This window comes from Solanum dulcamara, chromosome 8 (assembly GCF_947179165.1).
Source record: "Solanum dulcamara chromosome 8, daSolDulc1.2, whole genome shotgun sequence".
NCBI classification, from domain to species: domain Eukaryota; kingdom Viridiplantae; phylum Streptophyta; class Magnoliopsida; order Solanales; family Solanaceae; genus Solanum; species Solanum dulcamara.
The window spans coordinates 3,557,828-3,574,669 of NC_077244.1; the positions used below are offsets into that span (position 1 = coordinate 3,557,828).

At 35.1% G+C, this 16,842-nt stretch overlaps 1 protein-coding gene across 2 annotated transcripts; it reads right to left on the reverse strand.

Moving 5' to 3' along the window:
* Positions 1-706: 706 nt before the first annotated feature.
* Positions 707-13,586, reverse strand: LOC129900765 (ERBB-3 BINDING PROTEIN 1-like). Of its 2 annotated transcripts, none has more exons than XM_055975795.1 (10): positions 13,480-13,586; positions 13,255-13,374; positions 12,364-12,448; positions 12,106-12,255; positions 11,648-11,801; positions 2,103-2,318; positions 1,863-1,999; positions 1,667-1,758; positions 1,346-1,528; positions 707-995 (listed from the first exon to the last, which is right to left on the reverse strand). In XM_055975795.1, the coding sequence occupies exons 2-10, from the start codon at positions 13,343-13,345 to the stop codon at positions 919-921; spliced, it is 1,185 nt and encodes a 394-aa protein (XP_055831770.1). In that variant the 5' UTR covers positions 13,346-13,374; positions 13,480-13,586; the 3' UTR covers positions 707-918. The 2 variants fall into 2 exon arrangements, with proteins under 2 accessions (XP_055831770.1, XP_055831771.1); XM_055975796.1 differs by having other exon boundaries at positions 707-992; positions 13,480-13,585.
* Between the last annotated feature and the right edge of the window lie 3,256 nt (positions 13,587-16,842).

Consider the following 16,842-nt stretch of genomic DNA (forward strand, 5'->3'; position numbering starts at 1 on the left):
TGAAACGTCATCTTTAAAAAAATACGCCTTGATTTATTGTTTTTATCGAAAACAACCTTTTACCTTGCAAAATAGAGGAAAAACCTACACACTCTATACTGCACAAATCTCACTTGTAAAACCACACTAAATATATTATACTAGCGAATTGTATTTTATGGCAACCTTTGCATAGTAGAAAAGTATGTTTTATTTACATTACTTTTTAGGTTTGTTCCATCCTTGAGAGTGATGAGGAATACCAACAACCTAGGTATCAAATAACTCTATCAATCAAAGTTATCACCTAATGATTCTTGCCTCTACTAAAAAAATAATTCTCCTATAACTACATTTCTTGCCTCTACTAAAAAAATAATTCTCCTATAACTACATTGACTTGTTGCACGTCATCCTCCTTAAAACCCACTTCCTTAAAACCCACTTGTAAAACCACACCGAATATGTTGTATTCACTTTTTGTTTTCTATGGCAACATTTGCATAGTAGAAAAGTATGTTTATTCTACACTACTTGCAAGTAAGTTTGTTCTATCCTTGAGAATGATGAGGAATAGCAACCTAGATACCGAATAACTCCATCCCCTAAAGTTCACCACCTAGCGATTCTTGCCCCTACAAAAACAATTCCATAGTTCTCGTACCACTTCATTGACCACTAAGCCACTACTACGTTGAGGCAACTCTCATCTATCCTAGTTCAAAAGTAAGAAAAGTGTACAAAACATTTTATTGAAGGTTTGGATAATAGAGCATTATAGCATTGGAAACCCCATTTAATAAAAGCCTCGAGGACAAAGGACAACAACTGTCCATGCCCTTTCTTGTATATAGCAAAAGGCCGGAAGAAAGATCCAAAACCACCTCAATAATCCCACATCAAATATAACAATGAACCAAATAGTTCTTGGAATTGAAATCAAGATTCAGCAACATTTGGTTCCCCTTCCATAGGATCAGCTTGAGATGGCTCTTCTTTCTCACCTTTCTTGCCTGCTAGTCAAAAGATAGTGATCATGAGAATTCAAAGAATTTAAATGTCACTGCAAGAACGCCTCAATCCTAAGGTAAGGAGACTAGAGACGTTATCTATATTATCTGCTGGCTAAGGCGACTCCTACAAAATATTAGACCAAAAGTAACGCACTAACATAATGAAACTCAATCTCAACTATTTGATATATCACCTATGTAGATACTTTTTATACATTGAAAGCAGTTAATGTTATATCGTCAAAAATTGTTCTGCACTTCTCTATGATATTATCTCCAAGATCGCACTTGTTTCACGAAGAATTAAACACTAGATTACTTCAGTTATTTTTCAAATGCTTTGGTGAACTTACCTTTCTTTTTCTTGCCGCCGCCTTTCTTCTTGGTCTTTACGGGAAGGGCTAGCCAGGTCTTGATTTCAGGTTCATCGTCTATTGTCTTCGTAGGTGTCAGCTCCTGGAGAGCATGAGATGTGATCCTATCTGACCCGTTAGGCATCAATAGCACTGTGAATTTTATGTGAGCAACCAAATCACCTGCATATCGTAATATGAAAAAGTTTTAAGTACAAGGGACATCATCTGGAAAAAGGCATTTCTGTCAGAATACAGAAAAAAAATGACGCTCCTTAAGCATGGTGTTATGTTAAAGAACAGGGCAAAAATAGTACGGACCAGGTTTCTCATGTAGAACAGGATACGGCTGCAAAAGATCATGGTTAACACATTCAACTAGTCCCAAGCGAGCTCTTTTCTCCTCCAAATCCCTGTTCAAGTTTACGCAGAACAAGAATACAACATTGATAATCATAAAACAAATACATTTATTACGCACATTGTTAATAAAGAAAACATTGAAAATCAAGATGACCTTGCTGTAAATGGCATGATAGGGAACTTCTGACTGATTTCACTGAAGATAAACCTTGACGCTTTCATCTTCAGGTTGTAACTTTTATCTACAGCTCTCTTGTAGATGGTTGTTTGTTTCTCATCCAACAACTTTGGCTGCAAAATTTCGGATGGCACAAGAAAGTAAACTTTGTGAGATTTTCAATTGATAAGTTTTGGTTTCCATGTAATTTTCAGGCTTCAAAGTTTCAAAATTTACCTTTCCTTCACCGGTGCTTGTGACAATGTCAATTGAATAGACTTCATTCTCCTCAAATTCTGCATCATCTACTCTAGTATCAGGATTGGACACACTCAAGACAACTTTGTTTCCGTCAATCACAAACTGCTTCATTTGATGGCTCAAAACACCCTCAACGATCTTGCAGTTATATGCTGCAGCAACTTTCTGAATAGCTTCTGTTACATCCGAGTTCTGCAACATAAAAGAAACTTAGCAACAATCATTTAGAACACTGAAAGCATGAAACTAACAGCCTATAGAAGATGAACTGTCAAAACAACAAGGCATAAGATGAAATTCCTGCTATCATTAATCCTGGACATAAATCCACCTACTATTTAGTATTTTCAAAACTCTCAAACAGGACCAAGGCATAAAAATGTAACTCACACAGCATACTGAGGCAACTAGGAATAGGCGATAGCAGCAAAAGACATGTAACTACTAACTTGAAACAATGAACAACAACAATAAGCATATTTCATCTCATCATCGTACTAAATAAAATAAAAATAAATCAAGTTTAAAAACGTATCATCAACTAGTAACTATCACCTATATAGATATTTTTCTTCCCTTGTGCCCTATCATTAGCTAAGTTTGCATTGATACACTTCTAATCTTTAAGGAACAAGTTCACTTTATAACATAATCATATAAAAATAAGTAACCACCACTTAGTGACTAATATGTTGTTTTGGGGTGGCTTGTTTGCAGAAAAAAAAATGTCATCTCGCCTAAGGCCCGGAAAGGAACCGGCAGCAGGAAAAGAGAGAGAAGCACCCTCTATATCACCTACCCCACCTATGCCTCGAGGCCAATCTCGTCGATTTGGCTTGACAGCGGTACATCCAACAGGGAAAAACTGGTACAAGCGACGCACCGAGTCTCTCTATCTATCCGATATGCCAATTGATGAAGAAACATTGGCCAGAGACTACCCCAAATCATGAGGAGAATAGAGGAACTGAATATGCATTTCTTGTTCACTGAACCAAAGCCGTGCAATTTGCACGTGCTACGGGAATTTTATGCAAATTATCAACCTGATCAGCTCACTCATTAAATCACAGTGCGAGGGGTTGATGTTCATCTATCTCCAATGGCCATAAACGAGATATTGGGTACTCCAGAGCTGCCTACCACCACCTTGACAAATTTGAATATTCAACCACCATATAGGGATGTCCGACATACATTATGTGGGTCTAGGTCAACAGCAAAGTGTGGGTACGTCACGGGCTGCGGGGATACCACAGCACGTTCCCATACGCTTATCTTAACAAAGAAGCACGTGTATGGGTGAAAATTGTCATGCACAGCCTTATTCCAAGCCTCCACTACACAGAAATAACGCGGGACAGAGTGTGCTTAGTCTATGCCCTTATGAAAGGGATGGACGTAAATGTTGGTGTTATTATCAAATCTACTATCCGGAAATGCAGAGTCCATCGAGGTAGAGGGTTTGCATTCGGAGGCCTCATCACGGAGATATGCCAAAGGGCCGGGGTCCACGAGGAACAACATGATTATATGGCCCCCCTTCCCTCAGATTCTTACGATGTCACAAACATTAAGGGGACAGACTACACTCACGGCCCAGTCCTCACTACACAACAGCGCGCGAGGCGCGATGATATGATAATAGCCCGCATGTTTGGCCTGGAGATGCTTCGACACCGCACCAGAGGGCGAGCTTCAACTGAAGAAGAACTCCGTGAGGTAGAGAGACAATATCCGCCGAACGAGCATGCTATGCTGTCCTAGGACTTGGACCTGATTTTTATGAGCCTAATGAAGATGACATCCCTACAAAGTTTGACCCTTTGGTGGTGAAAGATCTGGTGGGCTGATGGATGAGTAGACAAGGAAGTCTACTACCTTTTGCTCCTGAGGACAGTGCCCAACTTTAAGCGTGGGGTGGAATGTCTGTTTAATTAAACTATATTTGTTTATTTTTTTTGTTAGTTTGATGTTTTGGTTTATCTGGATTGCTATAGCTGGTTACTTTTGTTAGATTTATGTTGTGGTATATCTGGATTGGATTGGTAGTACTGATGTTTTGGGTTTATCTTAAATGTTGGTTTTGGTTTATCTTAAATATTTGATGTCGTTTAACATTTTTACTGACTTTGGGTTTCATGGCATTTGTTTTTCGGTTCTTTGGCCATGGATAGTCCCTTTGAACCGTATATAAAAAAAATTGTAATGTATATAAAGTGTTTTGCCAAACTATCAGATTGCATAGGTAGCAAATGAAATGATTGAAAAACATGAAAAATTGATTAAATTGAGACACCTAAGACTGTTGTTAGACTTTGAATAATGTTGAATTCATGTAATAGTAAAACTAAGAATCAATGGAATGTCTGTCTATCCATGAACATCTATTCGATCTATATATCTAGGGGATCTCCCTATACATATAGATTTTTTTTATGGAATGATTACTTCGCCCCTTCTTCTTAAGTAAAGCCGAGCCCAATAGATGAATCTTTCTACCATACTATCTATTAGAATACTGCCGATTCCTTTAGCTACTAAGATGTTTCAGTTCGCTAAGTTTGAAAAGTCCAAAGAGCGCAGACTAGCCACGGAGCTTGGATACGGTTTCCCGATCGGAGATCCATGGATCACAGACTGTATCTCCCTTTCTGAAGAATTGTCGTTCTAAAATTAAACAAGTGTAGTTTGAGTAAGGTTAATTGTATAATCCTAATTGCTCTTGATTGCTAGAACTTGCCCTGTGTGTATGAGTAGTGAAAACAAAGAAAGTTTAGAATTTAGGGAAAGGATCTAGGCAATTCTTTGGTAACCTCATTTTAAAACCACTTGTTGTACCCAACTTCTTAATGTAAATCCATAGTTAGCCCTTTTGAGCCTCTAACTTAATTCTTTGGCAGCCTAGCTTGAAGCCTATTCTCATTTTTTTTCTGAGACCATAATTCTGATCCAAGGAGCCAAGAGCTTTGGAAGAGTAAAAAAGCGGAGAAATGGGGGGTTTACAACCTTGGGTTACTAAGAAGTAAAACCATTAGTCCAATGAATTGAAATAAAATCTTGTGTTAGGGAAGACAAGCTTGTGGAAAGTGAAAAGAACGTCAACCACATTATGGTTGAAGAGAGTAAAGAAAAGAAAAATTCCTCTACACAGATAAATGAAGTGAAAAGTTGAACTAACGAAATAACAAAGTGGTAAGAATAAGGCTATGAAGTACCTACATGGGATTAATGAATGTAGTGTGTTGAAAGCTATTGGGAACCAAATCACTATACATGTCCAGATTTCTACCTACACGTCCCCTAGCCCACATTACAACCTGAAAAGTCCTAAGTGATCCTTGAGTCTTAGCTGCCTTAATAGAAAAGGGCAAGCCTATGGTTCATCTCTAACAACTTGTGATTTCATTTGAGAAAGTGAGCAAATTTTGTCTAAATACCCATTTTTGTTGACAAGGAATGTAACTGCGAGAGTATGGGTAATTCTTTCTTGGTGAGAGCACATGTTTGATGAAGAAATGGTAATTCTGCATGAATTTTAATTTAACAAGCCATATGAGTTTGTTTCATTACAGAGTCAACTCTCGAGAGTATGTGGTGTTGAGTTAGGCAGTTGCTTGAACAAAATTAGACATGTGTGTATAATGTAAGCTAATTGTGCAATCACTGTGGTTTGGTAGAATTGCTTTATATATCATGTATTTGTTATTTTAGGAATAAGACTAAGAGTTTGTTCGAGGACTAACAAAGTTATAAGTGTGGGGTGGTGATATTGGGTACATTTATGTGACCAATAGCAAATAAAACTCATAATTCCTTAGTCAAGTTGAGAGCAAATTCCTAGAGTTTAGTTCTTATTTTTGCATATTTGTGTATTGTTGTGACCAACCAACATGATTAAACACTTTCAGGGCTAATTGAGAAAGAATGGACATTCAAAACAAGATTGGATTGAAAGTAGAGCTCAAAAAGAGAAGTTGGGAACAAAATGTGAAGATAATACACTATAAAGAAGTGTGCCCGCGCCGCGCACTGAGCTTCAGTGATTTAATTCAATAACTTGAAATTTATTCGACTCAACAGTGTGGTGCACACCAGGTCCGCATCGCAGACCTGGTTTTGGATAGAACAAATTTCCACCGACACAGAAAATGAAAAATTGCACTGAATTGAACCAAGTCTGCGTCGCTGACTTCAATGCGCCTACTTTAACTCCGCGTTTTTGGTGCTATAAATAGCATCTCTACATACTTTATTGAAAAGGAGATCAGATTGTCGGGAAAGGAATGAAGAAGATGAAGAAAGAACTACTTTTGATGATATTTTCTTCTTTTCTTTCAATTGAATTCAAGTTTTTATGTTATTAATGATTTATGTAATTATGTTACAAATGATGAGTGGCTAAATCCCCTTGTTCTTGGGTTGTAGCCACAAGATGAAGGTTTAAATCTTATTTGCTTTGATTAAAAATGGGTTTTTGTATGTGATTACTCTTATAGTCTTGCTTTAATTGTTTTAATGCTTGATCACCATTAATACAAATTTGTTGTCCACCCGAAACTCGGAAGACGGAAAGGGGATAAAACACTAGAATATAAGGACAAATTTGTTGTCCACCCGGAACTCGGAAGACGGAAAGGGGATAAAACACTAGAATATAAGGAGCATGTTTGTCCTAGAATTGTCTAGAATAATTCGTGTATAGAATGAATGTGACACATATTTATATACCGTGTTTGGTTTCTAAACAGGACGATATGATTAATGCATTTTTGTTGGTTCATGCGTATCCCCGCTCAACGATGTAGTTAAGCTGTCAACAAGAGTAGGCAATTAGAGGTAGGAAGATCATAATTATAAAATCAACCATGTAAATCAGTAATCGAAAAACCCATTGGATACCAAAGTAAAAGATGTTAGACCGAAAATCTATAAGTGTTACAACCATGGGACTCTTCTTTAAATTGATAAAATTTCTCTAATATCTTTGAATCATTTTCTTATATCGTTTTTGGTATAATCATTTTAGATATAAATGAACTCAATCCTTTGAAAACACGCATGACTAATTTGATTCCTTGGAAAGCTAACTAATGCCTAATTAACTTTTCCTGTGGGTTCGATATCCAGCTCTTAAAAAGAGTCACTATATTACTTTTGATATCGTGTACACTTACGTGTGTGTTTGGACGCAACAAGTTTTTGGGTCTGTTTTGGGGGGAAAAAGATCAGTAACACAGTAAAACCCTCAATACAATCTTGAGGTTTTCATATGAGTGGAATTAATAATTAAACCCAACTAAGCATCTTTGCCTGCAACTAAACGTAATTCCATATTGAAAAAAAAAAGATCTGTTAGTTTGAAGGGGAAAAATTGTTGCAGAAAGAAAATCATGGGGGCCAAGATGCTACACCCTTTCAGCTTTTGCAAATGTGGCCACAGTTATCCAATCCCACAGAGAAAAACTATTTTGTATGTTTCATTTCAAAGATCAAATCAACTGTTTTCCGAAAACAAACACTACCCATGATTATATATCTTCTCCCTATTAAGAGTATCTTTGAAGTTTTGAGGTTTCTGAGAGATGCATGTTTTTCATTAACTGTTTATTGACGGAATTGATAAGCTAAGGGAGAACTGTTGAAAAGATCAATGATTACATGGTTGAAAGATCAGGGGAAATATTGCACGTAATTAAGCATAAAGATCACATGAGCACATCAATGGATAGTGTCCTAAATAGTAACTTCCAATTTAAGAGATGGTGCATGTTGATGTACCAGTGCAGTTAGGATGCTTCAAAATTCAAATAATTTGCAATTTCTTTTCTAAAGGACAAGTGAGAATTATCCACAAAGTGATGTAAAACCCCGTAACTAGGCTAACAATTACAGTAGTAACAAGTTAAGCATAATTAATGTGCCTGAAAGGTATAAAGACCCTCAAGGTGTACACAAAGTATTAGGAAATATGTTAATGTGCACATGATATAAAGTGAAGTTCCAAACTAGGTATTACTTAATTATTTCTCAAGAGAATGTAACAGTTGTCACACGATATGAAAGGATTAACGAAGAATTGACCATATTTGGCTTTCTACCATTAATGGAAACATGGGGAAACATTAAAATCCAAAGGATATGCTTAATCCTCATAGAAGCAATGAAGAGAATATATGCAACCCTACTGCTATTTTGTTTAGAGCGGCTTAGAGAGAACCAAGGATCACTCTACAACTATGTTGCTCAGATTGGGGTGCGAGTGTTCGATACAGGTGCAGATCCAGAATCGGATCCTTCATGATCTAAATTTTAAGATTCAAGGATGCGGATCCAATATGGATACGGGCGCAGTATTCCATTATGAGATATTAGGTGGAAAACTTGAGGAGAAAATATTGATCAAGAGGAGAATCTAAAGGAGATAAAAGGAAAAGGAGTGAACATAGAAATCTAGACACAAGGTATTTCATTTTATTCTATTTCACCTTAAGCTTTTTTTGATTCAGAATTCAATGAATCTGTACGACATTTCTCCCTCGATTTTGGTCAAAGTACCCAAAATTGGTTGTCCAGATCGGAAACCGATCCCACACCCACACCCATGTGTTTCGCCATGGGTGCGGCACAGAAAATGAAAGTCTGAGCAACATAGTGGTGCAGTACATATTTTGGGTGGTTTTGACAAACGCTACTACTGTCTTATCATCACTATATCAAGGGTTCCCTAACAGAAAGCCATAAATCACCATTAGTGTACTTTCAAGGTAACCCATTTACTCTACTCGTAATTCCTTTCTACTTTATGAGATGGGGGTTAATATTTAATGCTTAAGATGAAGTATTTAATCTAAATAGATAAATTAGACTATCAATTGAATTTGACGTGAAGTAGGGGCGGATCTATGTAGAATGGAGGGGGTGTCACGTCACTCAGATGTCTCGATTGAAATTGTATGTGTGAGTGTGTATATATATATATATATATATATATTGTAAATAATTGTATAAGGAAAGGTATAAATATTAACCACGCCACCCACACAAACAATGAACCTTGTGGTGTCAGTAGTTAAAGCTCAAGTTTAACACCTTAGGGACGCAAGTTCAAGCCCTGTTGGGTGAATTTTCTTATATTTTTTTTTATCATAAGAACATCATTTTTAAGTGAATTTATTATTAAAAAATTGTGGCTAAGAAAAATAGAACCCCAAACCTCTTCTAACTAAAACCTTAACTAAACCAACTATACAGGTCAAAATCTTGTGTAAAAGTTTGCTAAATATTAGTATAATCTTCCACTGTGAATATTATGCTACACATATTATTATTCAAAGCAGTATAGCACCGGAGCTTCTGAATCTTGGATCCACCTCGGACTTGGAAGTATAGAAATTGGGGAAAATTGTTAGTTCGTTGACAATGACTACATGAGGAGTATGATTTATTATAAGTAAATTGATGGAGCATTTTTGAAGTAGTAATGAAGTGGAGATACACCTACGAGGATGAGATTTCTCACAACCTTAGAAATTAAGAACCTTGAAAATTTTGGGTTGTTTAGCTTCAGCCAAAAGTTGAATTTGGCGAAATTGAATTTCTTGAGATTAGGATAAGTCTTTATTTCATTATTTGAAGTAGATTGAGTTATTGGTTGTTGCTGGCAAGCGTAGAAGTTATCCTTGCTAGGAAGAAAGAATTTTAAGGTGAGTTAAGACTTGGTTCTTACTAAAGTTCTTTCCTCACAAAGTCATACCCACAGAGTGATTAAATGTTTCTTAAGGTTAGTGTGAGTTTAATTGGAAAGAGTGAGCTCATGCTTATCATCGAATGAGTCTATCGAGTACTCTATGTTCTCCTCCTGAGTTTATCCAAGTGACCAAGCCATAATGTGCCCTATTCTCTAAACTAATAGAGTACTTAATTTGGATGCATATCGTCAACTAGCTAGTCCTTCAGGTTGACCCGTGATTCATCAACCTGTCTACATAAGGAGGAATACAACCAACAAATAGTGCTTCTATGATTCTAAATGCTAAATTTTATAATGTAACTAGAAAAATGTGTGGTCGCTACGATTATGATAAAGTTAAAATGTTGAAACTTTAATGCAAAACTTTAACAAATGGTAATCGTATAAAGGGTTACTAATTTTGTCATAATGCCGCATAATATAAATGGTAACCATATAAAGGGTTACAAGTAATCATACAAAGGGTTACTAACTTAGCCACAATGAGACACAACATGAATAGTGTCCATATAAAGGATCACAAGCAGCCATACAAAGGGTTTCTAATATTGTCATAACAAGACACCGAAGATTCAGTGGTTAATAAAGGGTTACTAATAGGGCACAAGAAAAGTCTAGTCGACTAAAACAACTTAAAAGACGTGAAAAAGTATGAATTAATGAACTGATTAAGCTATAAGTTTTAGTGATTGTTTTCCTGCTTCACGTGGTACAATACTTTAGGATGAATTATGACTTGCTTCCTCTTGTATCCCTTCATTACCCACATGTTTTTATCCAAGATCACGTTCTGACTTTAGTGAGGAGAATGTCTTAACTCACCGAATAGTGGTGCACCGACATTCTATTTGTGGAACCTACATTGACATAAGTCAATGTTGATGCAGGTTTCATAAAAGAGCAGACTACTGGTTAATCTATGACTAATTCATAGATTTGAAGAGCCCCGCCTTTGACCGTGGAGTTTCTTCTCTTTCAGTTAGACATTTATCCACTATTTGTTTAGGGCATTAGCCAGGAAATCTATATCCTATATCCTATGCACTCCCCTTAGTACTCGGGTAGAGGCTTCATAGTCGTGTTTTCCATACATTCTAGTTGTTCACAGATTTCAATATATTTTTGGATTATTTAAGAATTGCTTGAATAAAGTTTTGGTCCAAAAGTTTAGTTATTTATTTTGAATGCACGTGGGGTTATGTACTTGTTAGCAGAAAAAGAATATCATCAACATATTATTTTGCTATACCTATCTTCGGAAAAACAGAGGAGACTATTTGATAGTCGCAGAGAAATCATCAACTTGGATCTCAAGCTTAGGCCATCAAGTAAGCCGTATCTGTGGTTCATCCACATCCATACAAATTAATAATACAATGCCCTTACCCACATATTCATCACATTCTTTCTATGTAATCAAACCTACCTAAAACACATTTTCTCTTACCCAAAACTTTGATGTACAACTCGAAAATCAATCATTTCAAAAGACAAACTAAGCATCATTCTAGGACAATAGATAAACAATATTTCCAGGCGAAACATAGAACTAATCTTTAGCAACCGAGACTTGTCCGGCATTGACACTTGTGGTCTCTGCAAGGCAATGATAATTGTTATTGTGAACCATCCTATACATGTAACTGGTGGTAGCTGAAGTTTGAGAAGCCCAACTTGACGCAAGATAACTTCTCCAAATATCATTTATTATATAACATCTAATATCCTACCATGCCAGAATAAACAAATATTTAGATTAAACATATACCTTCCTTCCTGGTCTTACAAGCCTCAGAGCAACTTCAGCAGCTGTATTAGCAGCCGCAAGAACATCAGCAGCTCTACCAGTAACAGGTCCTCCCTGGAGCACATGTGTATGAGCAACAACAGCAATAAAGCCATCTATATGACACCCCATATCACTGCAAAAAAAGTAACCATGACTTACTCTTACAAAAGCTTATCTGATTCCACAATATAATAAAAGACAGTTAAGTTATCAAAAGGAAACTTCATGTTCTGCATAAAACAATTAAACCTTAAAGAGTTAGGATTGGTTTGGGTTGGGGTTTGGGGGGGTGGGGGTGGGGGTGGGGGTGGGGGTGGGGGGGATTAACTACGTGATAAACAGTTCTTCAATTTTGAACTCTGTCAAGCACTCAAACTTTGTTTTCCTACCATGGCAAGAAATTAAATCACCTCAAAGTGCTCAAAACTATTACTTACATTTTGATTATATCACCTTCTTCCAACACTGTCTCATCACTAGACAGTGGAGAAAAATGGCAGACGGTATTGTTAACTGAAATGCAGGTTGGGAATGCCACACCCCTCTCAATTTTCTTCTTCACATTCTTGTACATGTTCCCTGTTTGCCTGTACCAGATTTCACTCATCAAATTGAAAAGCTACATATCACATGTTGTCACCAATTCTGAAATATATAATCTGATAGAGAACACATAAAATGAGAAAAGCTAATACTCTTTGATAAAGGCATCTCCTTTTTCACAAAGATCAACTATCTTTGTTTTTGGCTTGCATTCAGCCACCACCAACTGCAGAGCCTCTGCAATATTAATAGCAAAATATCAAAATTTAATACCCTCCTTGTTACATTTGATATAATATCACTACTATTTGAGTTCCAAACTGTTTATTTTCTTCTCTCTTTTTTTCTTGATAAAATACAATTTGTGGAAACCAACCCCGTTCATTTAATCCCTCCGTTTCAAAAAGAATATCTCTTACCTCCCTCCATTCACTTTTACTTGTCTAGTATTCTAAATAGAGATTTTCACTTTTCACTTTGAACATATAAAAAAACAATAATTTTTTTACCCTCAACATCAATTACTTATTCCTCAAATCATTTTCCAAGACTTAAAACTATGCATCAATTAATAGAGGTATTGTGGTAAAATACTCATATTAATCTTTGTTTCTTAAGGGCGTAAAGTAGTCAAGTAATAGTGAACAGAGGAGAACCTTTTTTGGCAACTCTTTAATTTTAACTTTTCGTTTAACACCATTGGATTAAAGGGCACACATTCTACATATCTTTAAACTAAAGAACACGAGATTCAAAAGTCTTTCTAACTTTCTTAAAACTCCATGTCAAAGTCAAAACAAAACAAACAAATTGAAATGGAGGGAGTACCAAAGTTTCTAACATCAGTAGTGATTTTCAGTTATCAGATAACCCCAAATAGAGAAACCCCATTTTCTGGGAAACAATTTTCAATCCAAAAAAATCAAAAGGGGTATCCAAAAAACATGTAAAGATTCAATTTTTAACACACAAAAAAAAAGAAACAAGAAAATGACAGGAACGAAAGAGATAAAAAGAACCAAAAGGGGTTATAGAATACTAACTGTTGACGATTTCAGCAGCACCCTTATACTTAGTAACAACCTCAGGACTTGTCAGATCCAACTCCTTCTCTTCTCTCTCATCATCCGACATAGTTATCAAATGGTTCAAGTTTTACACAGCTGAAACACACAGCAAAAAAAAAAGAAATGAAAATGAAGAAAACAAGAAAGAAATGTTAGAAACAGTGAAAAGGGTCACTGAAAAAGCAAAGAAATTATACATACACTTTGATTTCTTGATTGAAGGAATGGAGGCGAAAAGGGTTTGAGCTAGGGTTTTTTTTTTTTTGAGTGTGTTTTTGTGTTGGGAAATTTTATGGGAAGACAAGTGACAACGTGGCATTAAGTGGGTCCCACTGAGGAATTTAATTGATATGGTGACGTGGATGATATTGTGTCAATATTTTTGTGGGTGTTTTAAGGTTACAGTAATTTATTTATTCCTGCTAGGCAGTCCTTTTGATTCTTGGATTGAAATTTAAAGTATTACTAGTATACTTTAATAATAAGTGTAGTGTATTTATTGTTTTTTTTGTCTATATAAAAAAGGTACATTCCCTAGTTGTTTTCTTAATTTTTGACTGTGGTGTTTGGGTTAGTTTTTGTGCACTTTGATTAATTTTATGACATATTTATTATTTCCCATTTGTAATAGATATTAGGTAATTTTGTTCATTAAAGCTAGAATATATGGGAGAATCGCCTAATATTTTTTTCTACGTTGTTGTTTGGATGGTTGTTAACTATTGTTGTTATTTTAAATACAATATGTGTTTTGATTATTACTGAGATTTTATTATCATATCGTTAAATTTATCATTGCGTAATGATGGAAAGTTATATTTCCACCTTGTTTTGGATGATTGTTATTTATTGTATTGTATTGTCAATTTAAATATAATGTTTGTTTTGATTTTCATTTAAATTTTATTGTACTGTAACGTTAAACTTATCATTAGGTAACGAAAGAAAAATCTCATTTTATGTGACGACCGATTTGGTGTGATCATGTTATTTTTTTCTTCTCATTTTGTCTTTACTTATTATTTAATAATCTTATTTTATCTTTTATCATGCCTTTATATAAAAGTTTTACCATGTACCCTACTTTTTTATAGGTTTATATATTCTCTAAATTGATGATGTGTGATATTATATAACGATGCAGAATAATATAATCCATCCAAACGTTGTATTCATTAAAATAATGTTTCGCTCTGTAGCACACACCTCCCCCGTGGTTTCCAAAACCTTTGATCTTTATTTTATAAAAGAAAATATGTGTGTGTATATATATAATAGTATTACTTTATTTGTGTCATTTTTTAAAAAAAAATATTTATTAAATAAGTATTTTTTATAATACGAAGAAATTAATACAAAGAAGGAAAAATTTGTCAAATAATAATTAATTTATATTTATTTTGATAAGTTCAAAAGAATGGTTACCAAAAAATCAAAAGGGGTACGCGTAATATCTTAAATCACGGGGGAGGTGAGTGTTGTAGAGCAAAACCTGGAGGGGGTCTCTGAAACTATCTCTTAAAATAATATAGTATGATACATTATGAAACAATACGTAACAACCACCCAAATATAGTGTTATGTAATGATCGAGTTGGTGTGATTGCATTATTATCTTTTCTTTTCTCATTTTATTTTTGCTTATTAACTTATTAATTTTTTTATTCTTTAACCGACCTTTTTATAATTGTTATACTATGTACCCTACTTTTCTTTTAGATTTATTCTTCAGGTTGACGATGTCCAACAATTATATAACGATGGGAAGTTGTTGGGGAGTGGGTGGGTGTTTTGAATATGAGTATTGAAATTATTTGATGATTTTTCTTTGTTATTTTCAGTGAGGTTGTTTAGATTTGGATATTTAGTGTTTGGGAAGGTAGAGTTTATAGTCTTTGAAGTGTCTATCAATGGAAGAAAACTATTGAGTTAAAGTGAGTTGGTCCGTTTATTTATCTAAGTTATAATCTAACAGTATTGTCACAAGATAGTAAAATTTGTTGAAAATCCTATATGTTGTATGTGTCTCACTCTATAGGATTTCTAAGGCTGGTGAAATACATGTAAAGTTTGATATATTATATGGCTCACATCTTTTGGCTTTAACTCAATTTTATACATATGATAATTGTAGGACAATTTTTTCTGATTTCATCAGGAGTTTCTGCTATAGCACTATTACGTTATTCATAGAGAATGCATTTATAACTTGTTTTTGAAAAAAAAAAATATTGTCAAGATACATATGTGTTCATACTTCATCGTTCCTGCTTATTTGAATTTTTCATATCTATACGAAAAAGGGTTTAAAATGCTCTTAAACTATCTGAAATGAATAAAAATCCCCTCCGTTTATAGTTTGATCAAGAAATGCCCTTGCCGTCAATAGTTTGATCCAAAAATGCCTTTATTGTTACTTAATAGGTCAAAAATACCCTTTTTTCAAATAAATATATTTTTGTTTTCTTTTTGAACACATTTTTTCCTAATAATATTTTTTTACTAGCAAATATTTATCCTACTTCAATTTTGTAATGACCTGTCCCCATCGTTACGAATAAGTTAATGGGGAAGGAATCCGGGCCAGAAAACTTCGTATAGTAACTTGGAAAATTTTGAGTCTAAGCTAGACTTGGACGAATTCTAAGTCAGGTGAGGTCTAGGGTGATCCATAAATGGATGGGGAATTGAACCTATAGTCTGGTTGATTTATTTGATAGTCAGTATGATACGGAGCTTGTACGGAATCGTATTCAGAAGAGTAAAACTCCCGAAATTGAATTTGGCGTGAAGAGTATATGTTAAGAAGCCATGGGATCAGGGTCTATTGTGATATGGGAGACTTGAAAACTCTTTACGATCTATTTCTCTCCGCATATCCCGCCAGATTGGGAATAATCCCTCCAGGGTTGGGCCGCTAGAACGATATGGTCATGTTGTGGTGGAACAGTCGCGAATAAAGACGGGGTAAAAACCTCAAAAATGATATTCGGCATAAAAACAGTTCTTAAGAAATTAAAAGGTAGCCTCGGGAGAATTCTTGTTGATTTCCACCATAAATTGTGATAAAGGTAAGTAAAACACTCTCTTAACTTGTAAATTGATTCCTACAACCTATAAACTATGGTTGGTGATTATTTGGGGGGGGGGGTGCCCTGCAACTAATGGTGGGAAATAGCCCTAGATGGGGGTTGGGATCATAGGTTTGGCCTAAAAGGAGAATTATGTTATAATTCATGTGTATTAGGTCATTATATTGATCATTTGTATGCGTATTACTGTTTTTAGACCAAGAACAAGCTGAACGAAATCGAAAAGGGAAAGCTCTTACACTTTAGAGTTGTCAAAGCTTGGTTTCGAGGTAGGTGATAGTTTACCTTTTCGTATGTGATATGTGTACTTGTTAAATTACTCCATTGTATGCATATGTACGTGTTAATAGGGAAAAAAGAAATGAACTATGTAAAATGACTACTTACTGGCCATGACTCGTAGTAAACCTGTTCTCGGTATATAAGATAGTTGAACTATTCACTGTGATTGTGGTTGATTTTGTATGGTTGG

Excerpts from the sequence above, each read along its gene's own strand:
- LOC129900765 (XM_055975795.1), bottom strand. The coding sequence starts at position 13,345 with ATGTCGGATGATGAGAGAGAAGAGAAGGAGTTGGATCTGACAAGTCCT. Across the intron at positions 12,449-13,254 it reads TGCTGCTGAAATCGTCAACA|AGGCTCTGCAGTTGGTGGTG; the intron begins GTTAGTATTCTA and ends TTAATATTGCAG. Across the intron at positions 1,529-1,666 it reads TGTTCTACATGAGAAACCTG|GTGATTTGGTTGCTCACATA; the intron begins GTCCGTACTATT and ends TACGATATGCAG.